Raw genomic sequence first — 23,482 nt, forward strand, 5'->3', positions numbered from 1 at the left:
CAGCAGGACAGTCTGTCCTGTACAGTTAAAGGGGTGGGCAGAAACAGAATGAAAAATCCAGTTTGGGGGATTCACCTCTGAGGACTGAGCCAGAGAGAACCAAGTTCTCTCTCATCTAAAGCAGAGCTTTGGATTGTTGTGCTGACACATTTTTTTCTCTGGCCACTGCATTTTTTTTTTTTTTAATTCTCCCTCCATGAGCATTTCACTTACCTGGAAATACGGAAATGTGTTCTTGTGTAGATGCCTGGCTCCAGACAGTTGGACAACCCTTCTGGCTAAAAATAGGAAAGGGGCCAATTAACTAAGGAAGTAACCTAATTAACAGTTGCAATTCTGGACAGGCCATAAGTTATAAGACTCCAAGCTCCCTCAAAGCTAGTCTGACTTCTTGAATCTTTGTTTCACTAGCATAGTTTACATTCCAATTAGTGCAAACTTACGGCAAAATAATATCACTAACTAATGTTCATGGAATTTATTTCAGTGTGCAAAACTCTTTAACCATCTTATGTCTTAGAGCAGTGCTAGGTTTAAGCTGAATGTTCCTTTAGGCTAAGTGACTTCTAGAAAAGAATAATGGAAATAATAGCTCCCACGCGCTGAGGCTTCACCATGGGGCAGGTGTCATCTGTGGTCCCACTGGGCACTTTATCACCGGTTTGATCATCCCAGCTATGCAGATGAGCAAACTCTTGGGAGAGTTAAGACAGCTCCCTGGGATGGTACTATTTTTTTTTGGCCATGCCACTCGGCCTGCGCCCCCTGCAGGGGAAGCAGAGTCCCAACCACTGGACTGCCAGGGAAGTGCCCCTGGGATGATACCTTTTAGTAAGTGGCAGAACTGAAATGCGAGCCCAAAGTCCACACCCATCCTCCCGCACCTCCGTCACTTTCTGAGGTTCGTTTTCTAGATGCTCCATAGGTTTGTCACAAATCCAGAAGCTTCACCATTCCATCTACAAACGAGAACTGTAATTCTTGCCCTATCAGCCTCAGAAATTTCTCTTGAAGACATATAAATCCTCACACACTGGAAAACTATAAAGAGCTATAAATCTTGCCAAAATAAATACAGAGTATTGTAATCGAATTCTCACCATTATTATTTTTGCTGACCAGAGAAGTACTTGCAGGGAAGTCTCTAAAGCAATGAGATGATCTTGAAAAGTTGACCTCAGATCTCTGCTTCATCTTGCCAGAGAAAATCAGCCTCAAGGCGTTAGGATCTGAGGGACTGTAGGGCCCCTGCCTTCCAGCAAAGCATCCTAGCCATGAGGACAACTATGAAGTATGAAGAAAGAAGTCTGTGCTTTATATGGGTGCTCACCAAAGTGAGCCTTTCAGAGCTAAGGAGGAAACGCTATCCAAGTGAATCCTTGACTGGCGCTTTTTGTGGTATGACACAGCAAGATGATTTTAGAATTGATTAAGCTCCCAAAGTGGCAAGGCCCTATACATTGCTAGATGTTTCCCCTTGGAAGCTGCCCCTCTAAGGAGGTAAACCCTTGGTAAGAAAAAGAGAAATATCTAATTCTGTATTGTGAGTCTAAGAAACGACTGATCTTAAGTTACACCATCAATTAAATAACAGCTTTTTTTGTAATGGAAGAAAATATTAGCACATTAAACAGATATATCAGTTGTTAGGGGCAGCCTAATTTCACAAATATTACAAATGCAAACTATGTGGGGGTCTTATAATTGAGGAAATGTTATTTATTTGATAAATCACTTTAACCAAATCCAGTATCACAAAGACTGTGCAATGGGCTACTGATGATGGCTCTCTTTTTAGTAGTTTTTAGTAAAAAGTCAGGGAAGGAAGTAGAGGCTATTTATGTCTCAGTTTTTCCAACTAAAGAATGAAAATTAAACTTGATTTGGGTCAGGGGCAAGGAAAGAGAGGAAGTGCTGAATTTTGACTTAGCACCTCTAGAGCAATATCAGCTTTTTCTGCAAACAATTTTTATGGTTAAGCAGAGAGGTGAAAACATCAGACTCACACATGAGATGCAGTCAACTTCCCAATAAATGTTCATTGTACCATTTCCTAGACCATAAGCCCAGTAATGCACCCAACTTTCTTGTTGGCCCCCAAGTTGTTGACATGATGCATTCTTCTTAAAGGTGTAGGCATCACATCATGAATTTACAGGCCAATAAGAGAAATGAGAAATAGATCAGAGATAGGTAGCAATGGAAAAGTCCCAACTCAGAAAAGTGAGCGGAGCCAGGTTCAAGTTCAAATGTACAGAAGTAAGCCTTCGCACTATCCAGTTGAATATAATGCATTATCCATAGAACATTGCTCCAAATTGCTGTTCATCTCACCGCCTAACACTTTCCACCTTGTAAAAATAACAATCTAAGTAGATTGCAAGAAGATGTCACAAGGTGAAGAGTTTAGAATACAACAGTAAACTCAAGATGTGATACAGCTTTATACGTACAAATAAATGGCATCTATCAAGCAGCACACAGACACACAAAGAAAAACACACTGCACACCCCTGATCTGACACTTGTCAATAGATGGTCACAATAATCCAGTCTCAGGGTAACAGAGACAGAACAAGCAAATGTCTCTGTGCTCACATGGAAGCCAGCCCTCGGTAAAGAGCACAGGCTTTCAAATTAGACTCCATCCCCAAGCAGCTCTGCAACCCCAGGCAAGGCACCTAGTCTCACTCAGCCTCAGTTTTCTCTTCCTTGCAGTGACAACAACGTCATCTGCTCAGGGTTGTTGGGATATTTAACAATAATAAATTTTATCAGTTGCTTCCATTTATTGAGCACTTTCTACACGCCAAAGAGTGATTAGTATTCAATATTATTTTTCTTTTTTTAAATTCAACTGTAGTTGATTTACAATGTTGTGTTAGTTCCAGGTGTACAGCAAAGTGATTCAGTTATACATATATGCATTCTTTTTCAGATTCTTTTCCCTTATAGGTATCACTAGATATTGAGTAGAGTTCCCTGTGCTACAGTAGGTCCTTGTTGGTTATCTATTTTATATATAGTAGTGTGTATCTGTTAATCCCAACCTCCTAACTTATCCCTCACCCTCCCCTTTCCTCTTTGGTAACCATAAGTTTGTTTTCTATGTCTGTGGGTCTATTTCTGGTTTTTTTTAATTTGTGTTTATTTATTTAATGTCTTAGGCGGTGCCATATGCAGCTTGCGGGATCTTAGTTCCCCGACCGGAGATCGAACCTGTGCCCCCTGCATTGGGAGCTCAGAGTCTTAACCACTAGACCGCTAGGGAAGTCCCTGTTTTGTATATAAGTTAATTGGAATATTTTTTTTTAGCATTCAGTATATTGTTTCATTTCATTATGACCACAACCACCGAATATGGTTTATCCCCATTGTACAGATTAAGAAACTTCCAAGATCACCCAGCTGGAAATGTCAGGATTCAAACCCAGTGTTGTCTGATATCAGAGACCACTCTTATTCATTGTGCTCTAATAATAATTGAAAATTTTGTGTTTTGTTCCCTGATGTATCCCAGTGGCTAAAACATAGTAATATAATCTGTGAACTGAATGAATATAGAGTATTTCATATAAGCTAATACACTATTCTTAAGCATGCTGCATAAATTCATCATTTCATTTCATTCCCACAATGATCTTGCACTATTATCTCTAATTTACAGCTGAGGAAATAGAGGTTCAGAAAAGTTAACCAGCTTCCCAGGGCCACAGAGTTAGAAAAAAAGTGAAAGAGCCTGGATTTGAGCCCAGATCTGGCTGCTTCATAGCACTGCTTTCCTCTGAGGGCAGCTGCTTTCAGCATCACATGCCTAAGTGCCCACTATCCTCCCCACCGCATAGTGGTCATTCCATAAATATCATGCTCTCCCCACCTGGATATATTTTAATCTACTTAGGGTGGCTGATCCAAAGTAGGGTCTATTTAGTATATCGAAGTTTTATACGGAAATGCTTTTAAGCATGCCATCCAGCATTACTGTATCTGATGAAAACGGCATTGGTCTCTTTTACTTTCTTCAGTTTTTGAAACTACTGTACTAGCATTTCAGGCTTGTTGTCAGGAGTAAAAGCAATAAAGGATGTGGAATCTTGGCGCAGTGCCAGGTACATAGCACATACCAGGCGAACCCTGCCTCTCCTGTGCTCTCTTGACCACCTGGGTTCTGAAACCCGTGGTCGCCCCAGCATGCAGAGAGGGCCAGTTTGATGATTTTCAGTCCACTGCTCACACTATTAGTAACAGGGTAAGCGGACTACCTTGTTTTCTCCAGATTATCAGCCACAGAAGGCTAAGTGATGTCTGGCTTGCCTCTATATCATGACTACGTGGCTGAGGACATGACAGCATCCACTTTCCCTTATAACAAAGTGTTGTACTTTATTTAATCAAAAAGCAGGGCCCCAGGGGTTTTACCCGCAAGGTTCATTAAACTACTGTTGATTTCCTCTGGTGCTCTAGAATAAAAACATTTCAATCTACCTTCAGTAAATCTCCAGGTGATGTTAGCAAGCTCTCCCAGACAACCGTAAGGAAGAGATTTAGTGATATGTACAGCTAGGAAAACAAAAATCTCTTTTAAATTCACACAGAATTTGAGGATTTGATTGCAAGTTGAAATTTGGATTTTAATGTGAGGATCCTCTCAGTGTCATTGGTTATGAAAGACAGACTTAAGTTTTTTTAATATAATAGTTGACATCCTTAAGAAAAAAGATACTTAAATCATTTACGTTTAAAAGGTAATATACAGTGAATTCCCCGGTGATACAGTGGTTAGGACTTGGAGCTTTCACTGCTGAGGGCACGAGTTCGATCCCTGGTCGGGGAACTAAGACCCTGCAAGCTGCTCGACGTGGCCAAAAAATAAAAGGTCTCTTATTTTATTTATTTATTTATTATTATTTTTTTTTGTGTGGTACGCGGGCCTCTCACTGTTGTGGTCTCTCCCGCTGTGGAGCACAGGCTCCGGACGCACCCGCTCAGCGGCCATGGCTCGCGGGACCAGCCACTCCGCGGCATGTGGGATCCTCCCAGACCGGGGCACGAACCCACGTCCCCTGCATCGGCAGGCGGACTCTCAACCACTGCACCACCAGGGAAGCCCCAAGGTCTCTTATTTTAAAAAAAGAAAAGGTGATATACAAGTTACTTAGATGAATACAGAAGAGAGGAACATGGCATGCTACTCAGAATTCTGAGAACTCATTTTGATCTTTTTGAGATCACAAAATCATATACATTTTAAAATATTAAAAAATAGAGTTTCTGCTCCTTCTCAGCTCACATGAAGATAACACATTAGAAATGGGGATAATGTAGACTTGTTCCTGCAGTCCAAACCTAGAGGAATCAGAAAGTGTTAAGAAGGAACCTGCTCGGTGCTTTGTGACCACCGAGAGGGGTGGGAGGGAGATGCAAGAGGGAGGGGAAATGGGGATATATTTATGTGTATAGCTGATTCACTTTGTTATACAGCAGAAACTAACACACCATTGTAAAGCAGTTGTACTCCAATAAAGATGTGGGGAAAAAAAAAAAAGAAAGAAAGAATCCTTCTCAGAAACCAAATCTGGTACCATAAACATTGCTAGAAATGTCCCAAATTTTTTAGAGAAGTTAAGCAGATTATTTTTTAATTCTGAATTGTGGATTAAGTTAATTGTTTTATGACTTAAATATCTCCATTGTTCTTCAATGTAAGTATCCTTATGCCAACTTCTACATGATTTAACAATATATATGAATGAATTCATCTGGCATGACTGTGAAACATGTTCCTGATAAGGCTGTACTTCAAAAATAGCTTTGAGGGACTTCCCTGGCAGTCCAGTGGTTAAGACTTCGCCTTCCAATGCAGGGGGTGTGGGTTTGATCCCTGATCAGGGAGCTAAGATCCCACATGCCTTGTGGCCAAAAAACCAAAACATAAAAAAAAAGAAGCAATATTGTAACAAATTTAATAAAGACTTTTAAAATGGTCCACATCAAAAAAAAAAAGCTTTGTAATTAAAAATTCCAAACTTCATACTATTGGCATGAATTTTGAGTTGTTGAGCTTAGAACAGGACAGTTGGAAAATCATTATATTAGTGGTTTATTTGTCATGATAAATTAACATTTTCCCAGTACCAAATTTGAAGTACTAGATAAATATAAATACATGTCACACATATTATACGTGTATATTTATATATTATATATATTATTATATATACATATTATATTGTATATATATAATATGCATATACTTTGGGGGACATTTAAAATAGGAACCAGAAAACTATGAGAAACCACAACTGGAAGAGTACAGTGACCCTCTTCGCTAACATCTATCAAAACCTGCCTGATGGGGCTTCCCTCATGGCGCAGTAGTTAAGAATCCGCCTGCCAATGCAGGGGACACAGTTCGACCCCTGGTCCAGGAAGATCGCACATGCCACGGAGCAACTAAGCCCGTGCACCACAACTACTGAGCCCGTGAGCCACAACTACTGAAGCCCACGTGCCTAGAGCCCGTGCTCCTCAAGAAGAGAAGCCACCGCAATGAGAAGCCCGTGCACCACCATGAAGAGTAGCCCCCGCACACCGCAACTAGAGAAAGCCCACGCACGGCAACGAAGACCCAGCACAGCCAAAAATAAATAAAATAAATTAATTTTTTTTAAAAAAGCTTAAAAAAAAACCCTGCCTGATGGTTGGGGTAAGAGTGCAGATTGGTCACCATGAAAATGAGGATGCAATTTTATGAGAAAGACTCATCAGCATAATTCTAATGAGTTATGGTCTTTGTCGTGACAAACGAGAAATTCAGTGGTCTCACCCTAAAGGACATTAAAAAATAACATTACTAAGAGGAAATTGAAAAAGTAATACATGGTAGAGTGATGAGGACAACTTTTTTTCTGATTGACCAGGTAGATAAATACTGCATGCAAGTATCAAACTACACTTAATTTTCCCACAACAGAGATTCTCTTCACAAAAAGCCTATGAATCATCCTGGACTCCTGAGACTGGGTGGTGATAAACAGATGCCTCTTTCATGACACCTGGCGTGGCTTCACTCCCTCACCCCCTTTCATTTCCCCCCCTTTTCTTAGGGGCTTGTTGTTTATACTAATTTACATTCAGCTTTACAGCCTGAATGCACTCACAGCACTTTCTGTTTGCTTGTTTCTTTTTCTGTTTCGGAGCAGAGAAAGGTTTGTTGTTGGGCCAAGCAAGGGGAACAATGGCTTGTGCTCAAAAGACCCAAATTCCATGCAGCGCTTTCTTTGTTCTTTTTTTTTTTTTTTTTTGGCCACAACCTGCGGCATGTGGGATCTTAGTTCCTGACCAGGGATTGAACCTGTGCCCCCTGCATTGGGAACACAGAGTCTTAACTTCACCACCTCCCACTGCTCCAAAGAATTGGGGATAGTGGAGATCACTGGTCCCTGATTTAGGTTTTTTGCTATCATTGCTGTAGCTCTTTTTTCTCTCATTTGGGAAGAAATATATAATAAACAGTTCATAGGTCCAGGGCTTCATTTAGGAATGTTTACTAAAGCTTCTAAGGACGAAAGCTGAGTCAAATTAAAAAGTGTGCTCCCAAGCAATAAATAACTTTAATCTGATTTAGTCACTTAATCTGGCATCAACAGGCAAAAGCAGAAATACTTCCCCACATTCTAGGTATTTTTTTGCTGGCATCAAAACTTAAAGTCTTAGGCAAAGCCTTGTAAAGGCTTATAATGTTTCTCTCTGCAAAATGATGGCTTCACCACAGTTGTGATTCTCTCTTGCAGGGAAAAAAAAAATGTTTTAGCAATTCCACAGTGTTGGCAGCTGCAAAGAAGATGAAAAAGAACTCAGTTTAATTTGTAGTCATTGGGGAATAGAGAAGAGGGATGATGAAAAGAAATGTTTCCAGTTCATCCTTAAGAATTTGTTTTCTGACACATGGAACATCCTACTGGACAAATATAATGAATATTATAATGACAATGTAAAATCTCTGAATAGATTTGGAAATTGAAGCATTAGATCATATTTATAAGCACTTTCATTTCTTCCCTTTGAAAATAACGTGAGAAGCTACAAGTTGAAACCAAAGCCATGATGGCTTGAAGGCATTTGCTTTTGTGTGAGATGTCACACTTGTTCCTGTTATAAATAATTACAGACTGAAATATACATTTGTTTTTATTCCAATTAGGACTCAAGAGATAGGAAAATCATAATATAGTCACAGAAAAAGTGGGGGACTTTGAGAGCATGGTGGAACCCTGCAGTGAATTCACATGGATCCTTGTGGCAGAATCAAGATGGCAGAGGTTGACTGTGATGTGGTGCTGAGGAGGAACATTGTTCTGTGAAAACTGAAGGGCATTCCCCACTGTGTGCCTGTCATTCCTACTCTGCCGTGGGAAGTGGGCAGTTTCAATTGTGTTCTTGGGGACCAGATGTCGCAAGGGATTTTCTTCCCCCGTACCGCCCTCCACCATAAATAACCCAGCCCTTATTAGGCCTTTTAGCTAACTTCTTTTTATTTTTTTTTTAAATTTTATTTTTTAATTTATTTTTGTCTGTGTTGGGTCTTCGTTTCTGTGTGTGGGCTCTCTCTAGTTGGGGGGAGTGAGGGCCACTCTTCATCGCGGTGCGCGGGCCTCTCACTGTCGCGGCCTCTCTTGTTGCGGAGCACGGGCTCCAGACGCTCGGGCTCAGTAGTTGTGGCTCATGGGCCTAGTTGCTCTGCGGCATGTGGGATCTTCCCAGCCAGTGCTCGAACCTGTGTGCCCTGCATTGGCAGGCAGATTCTCAACCACTGCGCCACCAGGGAAGCCCCTTAGCTATCTTCTTTTTCATGATCAAAGTTATTTAAAAACAAAATTTAGGATTGTCAGATATTTCTCAGACTCCCCGAATCTAGAACGGTGCCTGGCACATGATGGGCCCTCAGTAAATACAATGTAGCAATCAAGTTTTTCATAATATTTGTCTTCTTCAAAAATCATTTTTAAAAACTAACACTTTTCAGGAGAATATAAGAACCTAGTTCAGTGAAGGGTGAATTCAGCCGTCCAATAACACATCTGAATATGCAGTCATTCCTCAGAAGGAGGGACCTCAGGAGATTCCCTCAAGTCATTGACAGTTACAGAAAAGAGCAGACAGGACTCCTGTCAACAGCAAGATTTTAGATGTGTGTAAACTTCTGCCGTCTTGACCGTCTTCACTACTGGGAGCCTAGGCTTTCTTTTTCATCAGCAGGTTGCTGGTGCCATATTTGGCGAGATATACAGAATGCTCCTATTAATCCAAAAGAAAGGATCTTCATGGGTTCAGATAGCTGGATAATTCCCCAGGCTTCTACAGTGGGAATGAGAGCAACGTGGTGTGGCCCAGTGCTGGGCACTGGGATTTGCTGAGTGAGTGGTGGGTGAGTGAGCATGTAAGTGATCAATTTGTACATGAGTAAATGCACAAATAAAACAACACGCCTAATTTTAAACCATTCAGAATAAGGCAGATAGGTTTAGACAATTGCCTACCTTTTCCAGACAAAGTTGGAGGTGGGTTTTTTTTTCCCTCTTGCTAGAAAATTGCATCGAAAATTCTGCCAATATGTCTGTATTATTCATTCACATAGGCATACTTTTAATATGCAAAGTATTAATATTTGTATAAACAACCAAACTCACATACTCCAAGCCTTTGGATATATGCTAACCATATGCAATACATTTCCAAGGAGAAGACAGGCATAGAAGAAAGTGGCAAGCTCTCTGTCCATTTCCGAAAAGATCTCTCCAAATTCCACTTCCTTTGCCCAAGGTGAATTGCATTCGCAGTGAGAGTCTTGATTACTTGAGTTTTGCTGGGAGAACCTCTTTGCATCACTGAGTATTTCTTTCCAATCACAGATGAAGCCAGTCAACCTTTGGTTCCAACATCATGCCCAGTGAAACCTTGAGCTAACATTTAGCTAAATTTAGTCTCCCCTCTTCTGTCTTCCTCATCCCACCTTCTAGTTGCATAAAAAGTAAGCAGAGCAGTAAAGGAAAAACAATGCCATAGAGAAATCAAGAACCCCTAAATAATCCAAAGCTTGCCAATATGCTTTTCAGTGTAGTAAACATATAACTGAGATATAATTTTAAAATTTGTGTTGACGGTGGGTCCCTATACTGTGTTTAAGAAAAGGATTCATTTCCTGGGCACCGATCCCTGCCCACCAGCAACTCCAGGAATAAGCCATGTGGGCAGTTACGATGCCTCCTCACTTCTTTCTCATTTCCCTGTAATATCAACTTGTATAAATTTAATTTAATCTTTTGATTATACTCTGGATCAAAGCTTTTGTTAACACTTGAGTGGGAACCCAAACAAAAGAGAAACTAACAAATCTCACAAATACAGTAAAATATTTAAGAACAGATATGATGCATCTTAAAATTTTAAATTAAAACAAACAAAACAAAACAAATAAAAAGCACTCCCCTCTAGAGTGTTGAGTTTGCCAGATTCCGCTGTAGTATTGTTGTAGTAGGAACTGTCCACTGTTCAGAACAGGGCTACAGCTGCTAACTTCATTTTGCCAAAGGACTCGAGAAAGATTCAGGTCCAGTAAGAATGATCATTGTATCGTTGAGTGGACCCTTGCCTGGGAGGCCTGTCAGTTCCCTGAGATGTGGAGTTCCTTCCACGATGTTTACTGCTAATGGGCTGCATAACTAGGGTTCAGCCTGTGCTCCATAAGCAAATGGTTCCTGTAAAACACCTTTGGAATTGACATTAATTCGTCCCATCTTACATCACTGAGATCTACTAGAATCCTTTCACCCCTGCCTTGTCATTTGTAAGTGGAAAACAAAGGCATACACATTAGATTTTTTTCTTTCTCAACAATTAAACAAAAGACTGTTTTCACAGTGTGTTTGGGAATTTGGGGAGAGTCTTGGGTTTCATTAAAGATGAGAGAGGAAATGGAGACCCATAAAAGCGCATCATTACTATACCTTGGAAATACTGCTGATTACTAATGAGGATAATCTTGCTAACATAACTGTCAAATGACCATGTCGAAGTGGTCCTGACCCTTCTGACCTACCTTCTCCTAGGTATCGTTCACTATTTTCTCCTTTGGCGTGCACTGGCTTTCCCTGTTAGATTTGTCAGGTTTTCAAAAGCTTCAGAAGAACTTCAGCGACTAAGGCATTTCAATAGTATCCATTTTTAAGTCCGGAAACATCAACGATCAGTGCTATGAATAGCAGCAGCTCCTACTTCTCAGAAATAAACCAAATTCATAGTTTATGGGGAAATGTATATTCTGCTCACAATTTTGAATTCTCCACCTCTGGTAGCTTGTTAAATTCTCTCCTCTCTTCCTCCATGTCTTCCTCTTGCTTCCCTTTCTCTATTTTTCAAGCATCCTTAGTTAACAAAGTCGTGACACTGTGATGCACAAGGTCTCCTTTTTTAGTGTTATTGATTGACCTTAATAATTAAGGTCAAGACGGTCCCCATTTGTACCTGCTTTTAAAATCAACAGGTAGCAGTGGCTTAGAAAATACTTGCTAATATTCACGAATGAGGTCACGTTTAATTTAGCCAAGTTACTTAAATATAGGCCCAAAATGTTTAAATTTAAAAATGAAAAGGTCAGGGCTTCCCTGGTGGCGCAGTGGTTGAGAGTCCGCCTGCCGATGCAGGGGACACGGGTTCGTGCCCCGGTCCGGGAGGATCCCACATGCCGCGGGAGCGACTGAGCCCGTGAGCCATGGCTGCTGAGCCTGCGCGTCCTGGTGGCGCAGTGGTTGAGAGTCCGCCTGCTGATGCAGGGGACACGGGTTCGTGCCCCGGTCCAGGAAGATCGCATATGCCGCGGGAGCGACTGAGCCCGTGAGCCATGGCTGCTGGGCCTGCGCGTCCGGAGCCTGTGCTCCGCGGCGGGAGAGGCCACAACGGTGCGAGGCCCGCGTACCGCAAAAATAAGTAAATAAACAAAATAAAATAAAATAAAATAGATAAGCAACAGGGATATACTGTATAGCACAGGGAATTATACCTGAAAAAAAAAAAAAAATGAAAAGGTCACATTTGACTTCCCTTGCACATACAATGGTGAGTTAGCCCAGAGGAGTGGGAGACGGGGAGACATAAGTTAAATTCCTTTATGCAGTAATTTATGATTATCAACCCCCTTCCCATTTAAGTGGGGAAAGAGGACAGACTGTTACTTGGGGGACCATCAGCAGAGGCTCCCACTGTCCCTTACAACCTTCCTGGTGGCCATAGGCCCTCCCCTCCCCCTGGATGAGAGCGGGGGATCTCGCCCCATGACTGCCTTTTGAGGAATACAGTGTCCTGTGGTCACTTTAAATTGCAAATAAGATGCCCAGTCCCCCGACAAAAATCAAAACTTGGAAACTAACAGATTTCCGCACCACCAGCGGCCCCAGCTGGGCCTCCTTCCTGCTATTGCCACCGTGGAAAAGGGTAACCCAGTCCCTCTTTCTTCCCCTATTGGAATGCCTCTCCTTCCCTCAGCCTGCAGACGCTGTTTCTGACAGGTCAGGCTGAGGTGGGGAGAGGACAGATGGGGAGTAAGAATGGCCCCATTTTGCTGAGCACGATGGCTTCTGCTCTCTGGGCCGACCGATGGCTCAAGCCGACTCTCGGGGGCACGCTCCTGAGGTCTCCCCAGGCCCCGCTGGGACCTTCCAAGGGCACATCTTCCAGCTGCCCACTCCCCTCTCAGGGCTTGGTTTTCTCCAAGCCCACTCCTCAGGGCTGTCTCCGTAATGCTGTCCCAGTGCCCATGGCTCAGGGGCTCCTCTGGGACGAGGACTTTAAACGGCTCCTACCCATGGCTGTGAGTCCAGGGAAACACAGACATCTCACTTATCATTGGGAGCGTAGCTGGTGCCAGTGCACTGGAGCTCCGTTTCCTCTTTCTCTCTCTTCTTCCCCTTCCTCTCCCTGCCTTTTTCTCTCCTCCCCTGTCAGCTCTTAAAGCCGCTGCTTCTCACCTCTAGATTCTTCGGGTGTATATACCCCAAATCGAGGAGACAATACTTATTCAAGCGCTTTTATGAATGTTGAGGAGAGGAGAAAGCATCCCATGCCCCATCCCTGAGAGTGAGGAAGACACACAGAATTTCAAAAATTCTCTTTATCTACCCTCACCATGAGTGCCTGAGTTCTGGGATTATCTCACTGGTTTTCAGAAATGTCTTCTGTAAAAGCATGAAGAGCTAGTCCCTTCTTTGGAACGAAGCACCTATTGAATCTTGATGCCTCCACCCAAATCCCCAACTTTGCATTCTGTGACCAGACAAGAAACTACTGTTTTCTGTTCTGGTCAACTGTTCTGTTTTCTGTTCTGGTCAACTACTGTTTTCTGTTCTTCAGGGTAAAAAGTCTTTTCATAGTGAAATTATAACATCCAGAAAAATTCAAAAAAGCTTTTGTGCAACTTAGTGCAAAAGCCCAGGAATTACCACAAAAGCATGTAAGAAAAATGAAGGTATGAACAAACATTTATGGAATACCTCTTTGATTGTTAGAGCACCGTGTTGGGTGCTTTGCATATGTTAACTTAATTAGTCTGCACAATAACCTTATAAAGTGTACATTATTATTCCCATTTTATTGATGAGCAGACTGAGGTTCTAAGAGGTGAAATAATTCACCAACAATTTCCCACTAGTTAGTGGCAAAGCCTACACTTGAACCCAACCAGTGGGGACATTTTTTCCTCTCTCTCTCTCTTTTATCTCTTAAACATTATTAAGAAAAATTACCTTTAATGGCTTTTAAGAAGCTTTTAGGGAAGAGGATTTTTTACTGTTGTTATTGCTGTTTTTACATCAGTTTTCATGCAGATTATCCTTCTCATAATGTGAGTCAAAGTGACATTTTAAAGATCGTGACACCTCCAATTCTTTACTCTTGTCTGTGAGTGTGTTTCTAAAGTTGAAGCCAAATAGTAGAGGGATCTTAATTCTAACTGACAGTGAGAAACACTGAGCAGGCGGTTATTCTCAGAGGTGGAATACTTATCTATACCCATAAAATAAGCATTAAAACATATGCTGTAAAAAGCTCTTTCTCACAGTTACTCATTAAGAAATTGTGAGTCATCCATTTCTTGCCAGTAGGTCTAAGGTAATTTGTCTCATGTCCTGGCCTTTAGTTATGCCACCTTCAGACACACCACCATTTCCTATGCCCATACCCTTGCCAGATATTATTAATCAATCAAGGCACTGTGTCTTCCTGAACCTGGAACCTCCAGAGCTCCAGGAAGCCATGGCCAATTGATTGGTGTTGCCTGCAAGATTAAATCTGTTTGTCCTTTGTTGAGTGTCTTCCTCTAATTCAACTCTTTCATCTGCTTATCCTCATGCCTTTACTATCTCTGGTTCAGGTTCTCCAATAGAAACCCTCTAAATATTCACACTTCTCTTGTTCCCCATCTTGAACATAGCTATGTGCAAGAAGGCACTAGATTGCATGTCACAAAAATAAATTTTGTTTGAGAAATGGTTGCATTCTCCTACTCTTCCTGGATCAACATCCTAATCAGAGCTGCCAACATAACTCTAAGTGAGTTTAACCTTAAACCTGGGAGCCCATGAGACTGAAATGAACATATTATATAAAGAAGACAAAAATCATCCCTTGGAGGAAGAGAGAACAGTGACTGTGACCAGACCAGAAAGCGAGGGGAAGGAGACTGGTGATGGCTCTCTGCCAGCTCCTCGGCTCTCAGATGCTAGAAGCTCTGTGTTCGAGAATGGACACAGTAATGCCCCGTGTGAACAAAAGCCTCTTGACCAAAAACTGTTGAGGTTACACAAATATTGGGCAAAGAATCGCCTCTGCTGATGGACTGAAAGCCGTGCAAAGTCACCGATTTCCAGCATTGACAGGTTTCCTCTTCTTAAAGATATGTGCAACAGAATTACTTGTCACATTGACATCTGTAATCACATTCTCCGTGGCAGAGTTTAACAGCATGTCATAGACTATTACGACATGTGGCGCATCAGACAACTTGTCTGGTTGCCCTGGGCTTCTGTGATACCACCCTCAACCGCTGCTGATGACACCTACATGCCAGCAGTGAATAAATTCAGCACCCGTTCACCTCCATCGGTCATAATTCGTCCCTACTGAATACCTCAACTAGACTGAGGTCCATAAGGGCATCGTAATGATCACATGGTAACCCAAGGCGTTACGTGGCTCTGAATTGCCGGGGGTTGGCACGATCACAAGGTAGTCTTTATGGTCGGTTAAATTATAACTACTACTGAATAACGATAGCACACTGATACATAACATAAGCCACCTTCATTCTTATGGAAATAGGGGAACATGCTAATGAACACTAGTAATCATTTTAGTGATTGTTTTTAGTTGCTCTTACAACACGGACTTTATTCTCCATTGCAGTTTATGCTCTTAACTCCTATAAGCAAAGAGACAAGTGAACATGAACTGCAACAACCAAATAAGTCCCCTGTCAGAGAGGCTGGAACTCTTTTAGGTCACAAATTATCATTACAATACCATCTTCCTGGTTAAAGCATCAGAGATGAATCATTACCCTCGGACTCAGGGCAAAGACAGAGGGGATCATTGCAAACGATGCCTGTGCTATTTGCTGTGGGATTGATAGGGCAGTAACTTGACTCAAAATTTTCTAATGTTGCAACCTAGGCATAAAATAGGCCATGCTTTTTGAACTGAACTGGAAGGCAACGAATCAAGCAACCCCTGTATGAAGGATTCATTGAAGCCTTTTGCTTCACACTTGGATGACTACAGTAGCATCCTAGCGACTGATCTCCTGGTCTGTAGTCTCTCGACACTCTAGTCCATTCTTGCCACATGGTCACATTCCCAGCTGAAACAGCTCCATTTCAGTACCCTTCCCCACGGCCCCCTCGAAAACCATTCATCGGAATCTCTTTCCTGGAGGGGATTTGACCCTTCCAGGCCGACCTGTCACTTGCTCAATGTCTGAACCCTCTTTTGCATGCAAACTAGTTAACTCACCACCGCCATGTCTCTCACCTCCTGTTTAGAATGGATTCTCTGTCTTGCCAAATCCTCACCTAACCTCCAAGACCCGTGTTCCACCCCCATTTTTTCTATGAAGTCTTCCAAGCCATCCATCTTCATCTTTCTTCCTCTGAAATCACTCATTCGGTCCCAGCATTTTTCTGAGCACTGACCACATGAGTAGAGAGATTTTTATCAGATAGTCCTTGCCACTCGTTTGGTGTATATCACTTCTCCGTTGGATTGTTAGAATCTTTGCATGTAACGTGCCTGTCTCGTCGCCCCCTCCCCTGCCCCGGTTGGATGTTCCTGGTGCCTTACATAGAGAAGGGTCTGCAGGTACCAGACTGCTCTGCCAGAGTCCTCAGCATCTCAGGAGAGCTGGAATTTGTCTTGCGTGTCCAGTGCCTGCATCCGGAGTCCCAGCCTATGGCCTTGTTTGCTCAGTGGCATGCCCTTCCATCAGGACGTCTCCTTGCAGTAAATCCCTAGCTCTGGGAACCAGAAAATGAAACTCCGAAAGCTAGTCCCAGAACTGCAGGTGTTTTAAAAACGGCCTCTTTCTATCTTTACCCTCAAATCGCCTTTTCAAACCTCATTTTTGATTTCCTGACTTAGTTGCAACATGTGTAGATGCAGATATTCCCCTTGAATAGCGAAAGGCCTTTCATTTAAAATCTGAGTTTCCCAGGTCAAAGAGCCTCCCGCCTTGCTGCCTGGATTCCTCTCATTTCCTTGTTGGAAGTCAGAGTCCGAGGAGGAGTTTCCGTGCGATCTGCGGAAGCGCTGAAAGGAATCGGAGCCGCCTAAGCAAAACTGGCACATCTGACAAGTTTTCAACAACACGGTGTGTGACTGTCTCCACACTTGGATGCATGGGAGCAAATGAAAATGGGCGAGTTGTAAGGTATTGGGGTATATTAGAAAATTCCCCACAAAGCACTGCCACGTGTTTGACATGCTGAGCTGATGATCCCAACTCCCCTGAAAGAGGAACAAAAATGAAAAACGCTCAACTTCACGGAAGCCTTCCTGACTTTATAATCACCCTGCCCTGCCTTGCCCCCTCGCAGACACAACCTTCCTATGAACGTGTTCCCTCAGTCAGGCCTTTGCAGGTCCCTCTGGCTCTGACACTAGCGCTGTCCTGCCCTCTGTAAGTGATGCTAGGGCCCAGGAAAGAAGAGAGGAACAAAGGGGGGGGGGACAAAAAGGGGCACCTTGGGTTACCATGTGATCATTACGATGCCCTTATGGACCTCAGTCTAGTTTTAATGTCACCGTGCAGTATTGGCAATTGAGGCTGCACCTGGGGAAGAGGCTGGTGAGATGTTCGCGTTTGCCTTTCTTCCTCTCTCCACCCAGAACGCAGGCAAGAGCCTCTCATTACCGCCAGGTGAGCACCGACTCGTGTCAGTCTTCTCGGGAGCAGAAAGCCTCGCCTGCATCACAGTGTGTTCCGTAGCTGTCAGGTGCCTTGCCTCCCTCTGAAGCCTTCTCCCAGGCTAAACACGCTGACATCCTGCCTAAAATAGAACCCTCAACCCTGCCACCTAAATGAATCCAGCTTCCTTCCGTAGGCTTTCAACTGGGCCCAATCAGGTGGAGCAGGGCTTCCCAGGCCCAAGACACGAGGAAGCCAGAGGCGATGGGGCAGCTTCTGAGCTTTCCCAGGGCACTGGGGGCAAGGGGGGTTGTACATTTCATGGTGCAAGTGAGGAACGCGGAAGCAGCCAGCATCAGAGCAGGACGAGGAGCCTGCTCCCCAGGCCTTCCTGCCATTGCCTGTGGGGTCACAGGAACAGCCTTTGCGTCCTGGGATGCTTAATGCAAGACCAGTCATCAATAAAGTACTTACGTGCCCTGATCTATTGATGTGGACTCCTCCTGACCTTGCTGGCACGGGTGGGACACGCTCGTGGCCAGGGCCGCTGGGGGGGACGGCGCAGGCTTGCTCACTGAGGCTGCAGAGCTGCAGACCCCCTGCGGGACCACTGACCACTGACCACTCACGTAATTACTTGACCTCTATCGGCAGCCATTGACAACTGCCGTGGAGACTAGATATTTGCACAGCTCCTTCATTAGCGCCTTCCCACGGGGGCTTTTGTGGTAGAGACATGGCCTGCCAAGTGAGGAGGGGGGTGTCTCTCCGTCCTGATCTTTGGCACTGAATCCTGTGGTCTCGCAGGTCCTCTGCGGTGCCCGTTGTATCTGGAATCCAAGGGACAGCTGAGTCCAGAAACCATTATTTCCAAAGACAGTTATTGAGAAACTGCGTTCAAAGCCCTGCTTGGGGTACTGTGGGCATAGAAAACGGCATCGTTTATAAACTTAGTCTACAAGCAGCTGATCATCTGGTGGGAAATTGCGAACGGGATGCAGGGCCTTTCCTAAGAGCAGGTGCCCTCCCGTGTCCTCCCTGTGGTAGGAGCCAGGTGACATTTAGAAAGTGAGCACACGGGGGCCCGGACCTGGACTCCAGCTCTGCCCCTTGCAAACTCCTCCCTGACCCTCCACTGTCTTATCAAGTAACAGGAGCAGGCCTAGGGCCCACAGGACTGAGCTGTTGTGAGAATGTGGAATGAATGGAAACCGTATCCACGAAAGCACTTCCTAAGGCAGTATTATGAATGTGGCGCGGTGGCCCCTAGGCCGAGGGAAGCGACCCTGGAAGACGACCAGCAGAGCAGAGCTGCGTAACCATCCTGTGGTACCTGGAGGGAAAGCGTCCAACCCAAGCTCCACAGCTTTCCCCAGGAGAGTCCATGACATGGGGAAACGGAGACCATATTTTCTTTTTTTACAGATCAGATTTTTGTTTTTCTCCCTAACCCACAGCAAGCTTACAGATTAGATTTGTCCGTTTCTGTGGACAGGGACGAACATGGTCCACGAATGTGATCAGTGTTTCCAGATCTTATAAACGCCGCTGCTCGTGCTCCCTTTCTCCTTCACATGGTGATTGGATCCAGCCAGGCCTCTCCTGTGCCGCTCCACGCCATCCCTTTACGGAAGACAGAGGCTATCAGATGCAAAGAACAGCCTTCCCCTACCTGCCGCAGAAACCTTGGCCTGCTAACCTTTAGGGCCAGTTCAAAATACATCATTTAAAATGCACTTTTAGGACTTCCCTGGTGGCGCAGCGCTTAAGAATCTGCCTGCCAATGCAGGTGACACGGGTTCGATCCCTGGTCTGGGAAGATCCCATATGTCACAGAGCAGCTAAGCCTGTGCACCACAACTACTGAGCCTGTGCTCTAGAGCCCACGAGCCACAACTACTGAAGCCCGCGCACCTAGAGCCCGTGTTCCGCACCAAGAGAAACCACTGCAATGGGAAGCCCACACACCACAACGAAGAGTAGCCCCCGCTCGCCACAACTAGAGACAGCCTGCATGCAGCAATGAAGACCCAACGCAGCCAAAAATAAATAAATTAATTAATTAATGTAATTACATCTATTTTTTAAACTAAATAAAAAATAAAATGCACTTTAAACAAATTTTCAGCCCTCGGTGGTCATTTCGCCTCTATTCTGAGTTTCAAGTGTCGGTTTATGACCCCAGTTCTCTCCAGCCTTCAGGGAGCTTAGGCTCCTCGACAATGCTGTAGACGAGCTGGCAGTGCTGGGAGTGGACTCCTGTGCCCCTGACTCCAGGGCCCAGGCTCTCAACCACTGTGAGCACCAGCGTGCTGCTGGGGCACCCTCGTCCTGCTGGGGTGTCAGGGAGCTGGCCCCCGACCTTGAGAGAGGAGCAGGATGTCGGGGAAAGGAAGGAGGGTTGGAAACAGCAGGGGAGACCCGAGCAGAGGAGAGGATGGAAGGGAGCGCACTGTGCGTGAGGGGCCCTGTGGGGAAGGGGCGCGGCTCCCCAGCCAGACGAGGGCCTGCAGTGCGAGGGGAGTCTACCCTCCATCTGCTGCTGCGACAGAGCAGGTATCTGTGCTGTCCTGGCACAGGTCACGTGCTTCTGCCCTCACTGATGCTTGATTTTATTTTCTTCTAATTTTTATTTTATATTGGAGTAAAGTTGATTCACAGTGTTGTGCTAGATTCAGGTGTACAGCAAAGTGACTCATATACATATACATGTATCTATTCTTTTTCAGATTCTTTTCCCAGATAGGTTATTACACAGTGCTGAATAGAGCTCCCTGTGGTGTACAGTAGGTCCTTGTTGTTTACCTATTTTATATATAGTAGTGTGTATCTGTTCATCCGTGATTTTATTTTTGTATAAGATATTTTCCCCTTCCCTCCATGCACTCGGTCCACCTTCAGAGACTCATCCTCTGCCACTTTCTTCCACACCCGCATCTCCAGATCTGTTCAAGGATTATGAATCGGCTCTCGGGGAGCCTCTGATAGAGGCCAGGGCATGAGTGGTCTTCAGGTGCATGTGCAGGCCCCGAACAGAGCCCGGAACCTCACCTGTGGGCCTGTCTCTTGCAGATTATTGGGACCATTCCTCTGATGCCAAATCCGGGGCCATCAGGCCAAGCAGCGAGCGGCACTCAGGGCGTTCAGGTGCAGCCGATCACGCCGCAGCTCCTGACCAACGCCCAGGGCCAGATCATCGCCACGGTCATTGGGAACCAGATTCTGCCAGTGATCAACACGCAGGGCATCACGCTCTCCCCCATCAAGCCCGGGCAGCAGGTAAGGCTCCATGTCCAGGGCACCTCTCCTGACCGCCCTTCTGTTTCTTTTCAGTGAAAAGGCATTTTTAAATTAGAAAATATTTAACCCCATTAATCCTAACATATCAATACTTAGAAAAAAGCAAGTAGCTTTATTCTTCATTATTAGTGAATATGGGTGATAACTATTAAATAGCTGCTAATCTACAAATACGAATATATTCAATTATAACAGAGACAATGGCCTAAAATTCAATAGATATGTGTTCTTATTTATCTCTGCTTAGCTGATACTTAACTTTCAATTTTAAAAGTGGTCAAGAAGAAACCAAGACCATTTATGTCTTAACTGTAAATGGAAAAAAAAAAAAGTATTAAACACCAAGCGATCCCAACCTGATGCTTCTGAGAACTCTGCCTACACATTAGGGAGTGGGGGCTTCCCTAGTGGCGCAGTGGTTGAGAATCTGCCTGCCAATACAGGGGACACGGGTTCGAGCCCTGGTCTGGGAAGATCCCACATGCTGCGGAGCAACTAAGTCCGTGTGCCACAACTACTGAGCCTGTGCTCTAGAGCCCGCAGGCCACAACTGCTGAGCCCACGTGCCACAGCTACTGAAGCCTAGAGCCCGTGCTCCGGAACAAGAGAAGCCACCGCAATGAGAAGTCCGTGCACCACAACGAAGACTAGCCCCCGCTCACTGCAACTAGAGAAAGCCCGCGTGCAGCAGTGAAGGCCCAACGCAGCCAAAAATAAATAAATAAATTAATTAATTTTAAAAAAAAGATAAAGTAATTATCTTTAAAAAAAATTAGGGAATGAAAAATAGGAAGTTCCAACTGGTAGAATTTCATTAAAACCATGACAGTCCAGTTCATTTTTTCCATTCAAATATCAATCAAGCACTTTCCTGTATGTTATACTAGAGGCTGGGTACACAGCTCTGAAGAAGAGAGACATGGTCCCTGACCTCATGGAACTTCTGATTAATTCAACAAACCTTTTTTGATAACCCACTCTACAGCAGGCCCCTGCTTAATAAGAAACGGGTAAAAGAGTGACGCTTTCTGGTCTTAAGGAGCTTGTAGTCTTGTAGAGGACACAGGTACATGAGCACAGTCCCACTGTGCAATAAAACAATGTCCTGGGACCTCCCTGGCGGTCCAGTGGTTAGGACTCCATGCTTCCACTGCAGGGGGTCCGGGTTCGATCCCTGGTAAGGGGACTAAGATCCCATAAGCCATGCAGCATGGCCATAAATAAGTAAGTAAATAAATAAACAAGCAAATAAATAAATAAACCAGAATGTCCTGTAACAGGACAGATGCGCACAGAGTTTAGTATCATCACAGAGATGGGAGTGGCCAACTTTGTCCAGAGAGTTTTGAGTCTTCACAGAGAAAAGGGTTTGGAACTGAGTCTTGATGGATGCGTAGGAGTCAACCAGGTAAATGATGGGTCAACAACACTCCAGGCAGTGGGACCAGCAGGCACAGAAGCAGGGAAACGTGAAGGAGGACGGAGTGTTGAGAAACAGAAGGAAGGTTCCTGTGATTGGAACATAGAGAGAGTCTGAGGACACTCATGGAAGGGGCTTCATATTCAAACTGAAAAGATGGGCTTTGTCCCTGTGTGTTCTTGAACACATTACACATCATCTTTGTGCCTTGGTTTTCTCATCTGTAAAATGGGGATATGCCAGCACCTACCTCACACAGCAGTTGGGAGGCCTCTCTTACTCCTGCTGGTTCTCACTCTGAATCTAAACCACTGCCTGGGAAGCCAAGGTCCCCACCACCCTCTTCTTCCTCAACTTCCTCACAGGCAGTGGGACGGGCAGTGACGAATGTATCGTGAGGACTTCCACCCCCACCCCTTGACCCTGTCTCTCAGCTATTTTCTTTCTTTTACTATTTAAAAGATTCCATTATATTCTCTACCTTCTAAATAGTTCCCCCAAGGGACTTCCCTGGTGGTTCAGTGGTTAAGACTCCACGCTCCCAATGCAGGGGGTGGGTGCAGGTTCGATCCCTGGTAGGGGAACTAAGATCCCGCATGGCGCGTGGTCAATAAATAAATAGTTCCCCCAAATAAGGCAAGATTCTCCATGTTTCACTGGCTTTTTAATCCCTAGTTCCGTCTGTTCAAACTTATGTTCAGAATTATCTCTGGGGGTAGTAATGAGAAGATCAACCTCATTTCGTGCAATCTGCTAAGAACTATTTTCTGTCAGCAAAGCCAAGTTGTAAATTGCCAAGAAGATGAGGATTATTTAGATATCCACAACATTTAATACAAAGTAGCTCTCACTCTCACCTTGAACTTCTAAGGAGGGTGTGTGGGTGATAGACCATTGCTGTTACATAAGATGACAGCTCTAGATTTGGGGTAGCACAGTTTCGATCCAGAAGGACCTAACCAAGAAACGGCAAGTAAGAAGCGGGTGTGGTGTCACTCCTCAAATCGTCGCCCACAATCAACATCATGAATCCATTTCCACAGTCGCTCCCATGAGCACAGATGCACCTCAGAAGCTTCCTCACAGCACCTGTTGGCCCCTGGAACGAAACCTCATTACCACGGTGGGAACGTCTCATCCTCTGCAGGTCTAATCTCCACCATTGTCCTTGTCACTGTAGAATCAGAGATCTAGCAACTGGGAAGAAACAGCCAGCCTCTGGGGATGTGCCTTGCACCTCCAACTCGTGTCACTTACAACCAGCCTCCCAGAGAGCAAGACTCAACTTGCACGTATAGAAGCGTGCATCTCTC

General features: G+C 44.4%; 1 protein-coding gene across 1 annotated transcript in view; it reads left to right on the forward strand.

Moving 5' to 3' along the window:
- The window catches only part of POU6F2 (POU class 6 homeobox 2), a gene marked incomplete at its 5' end in the record, with an annotated part of 465,857 nt that overhangs the window by 421,525 nt on the left and 20,850 nt on the right, over nucleotides 1-23,482 (forward strand). Inside the window, one exon of the mRNA XM_082631907.1 lies at nucleotides 20,522-20,728. Within this exon, the coding sequence (XP_082488033.1) occupies nucleotides 20,522-20,728 (207 nt within the window). The remainder of the gene's footprint in view (nucleotides 1-20,521; nucleotides 20,729-23,482) is intronic.

The sequence above is a fragment of the Mesoplodon mirus genome (assembly GCF_964341445.2).
Source record: "Mesoplodon mirus genome assembly, chromosome: 9".
NCBI classification, from domain to species: Eukaryota; Metazoa; Chordata; class Mammalia; order Artiodactyla; family Ziphiidae; genus Mesoplodon; species Mesoplodon mirus.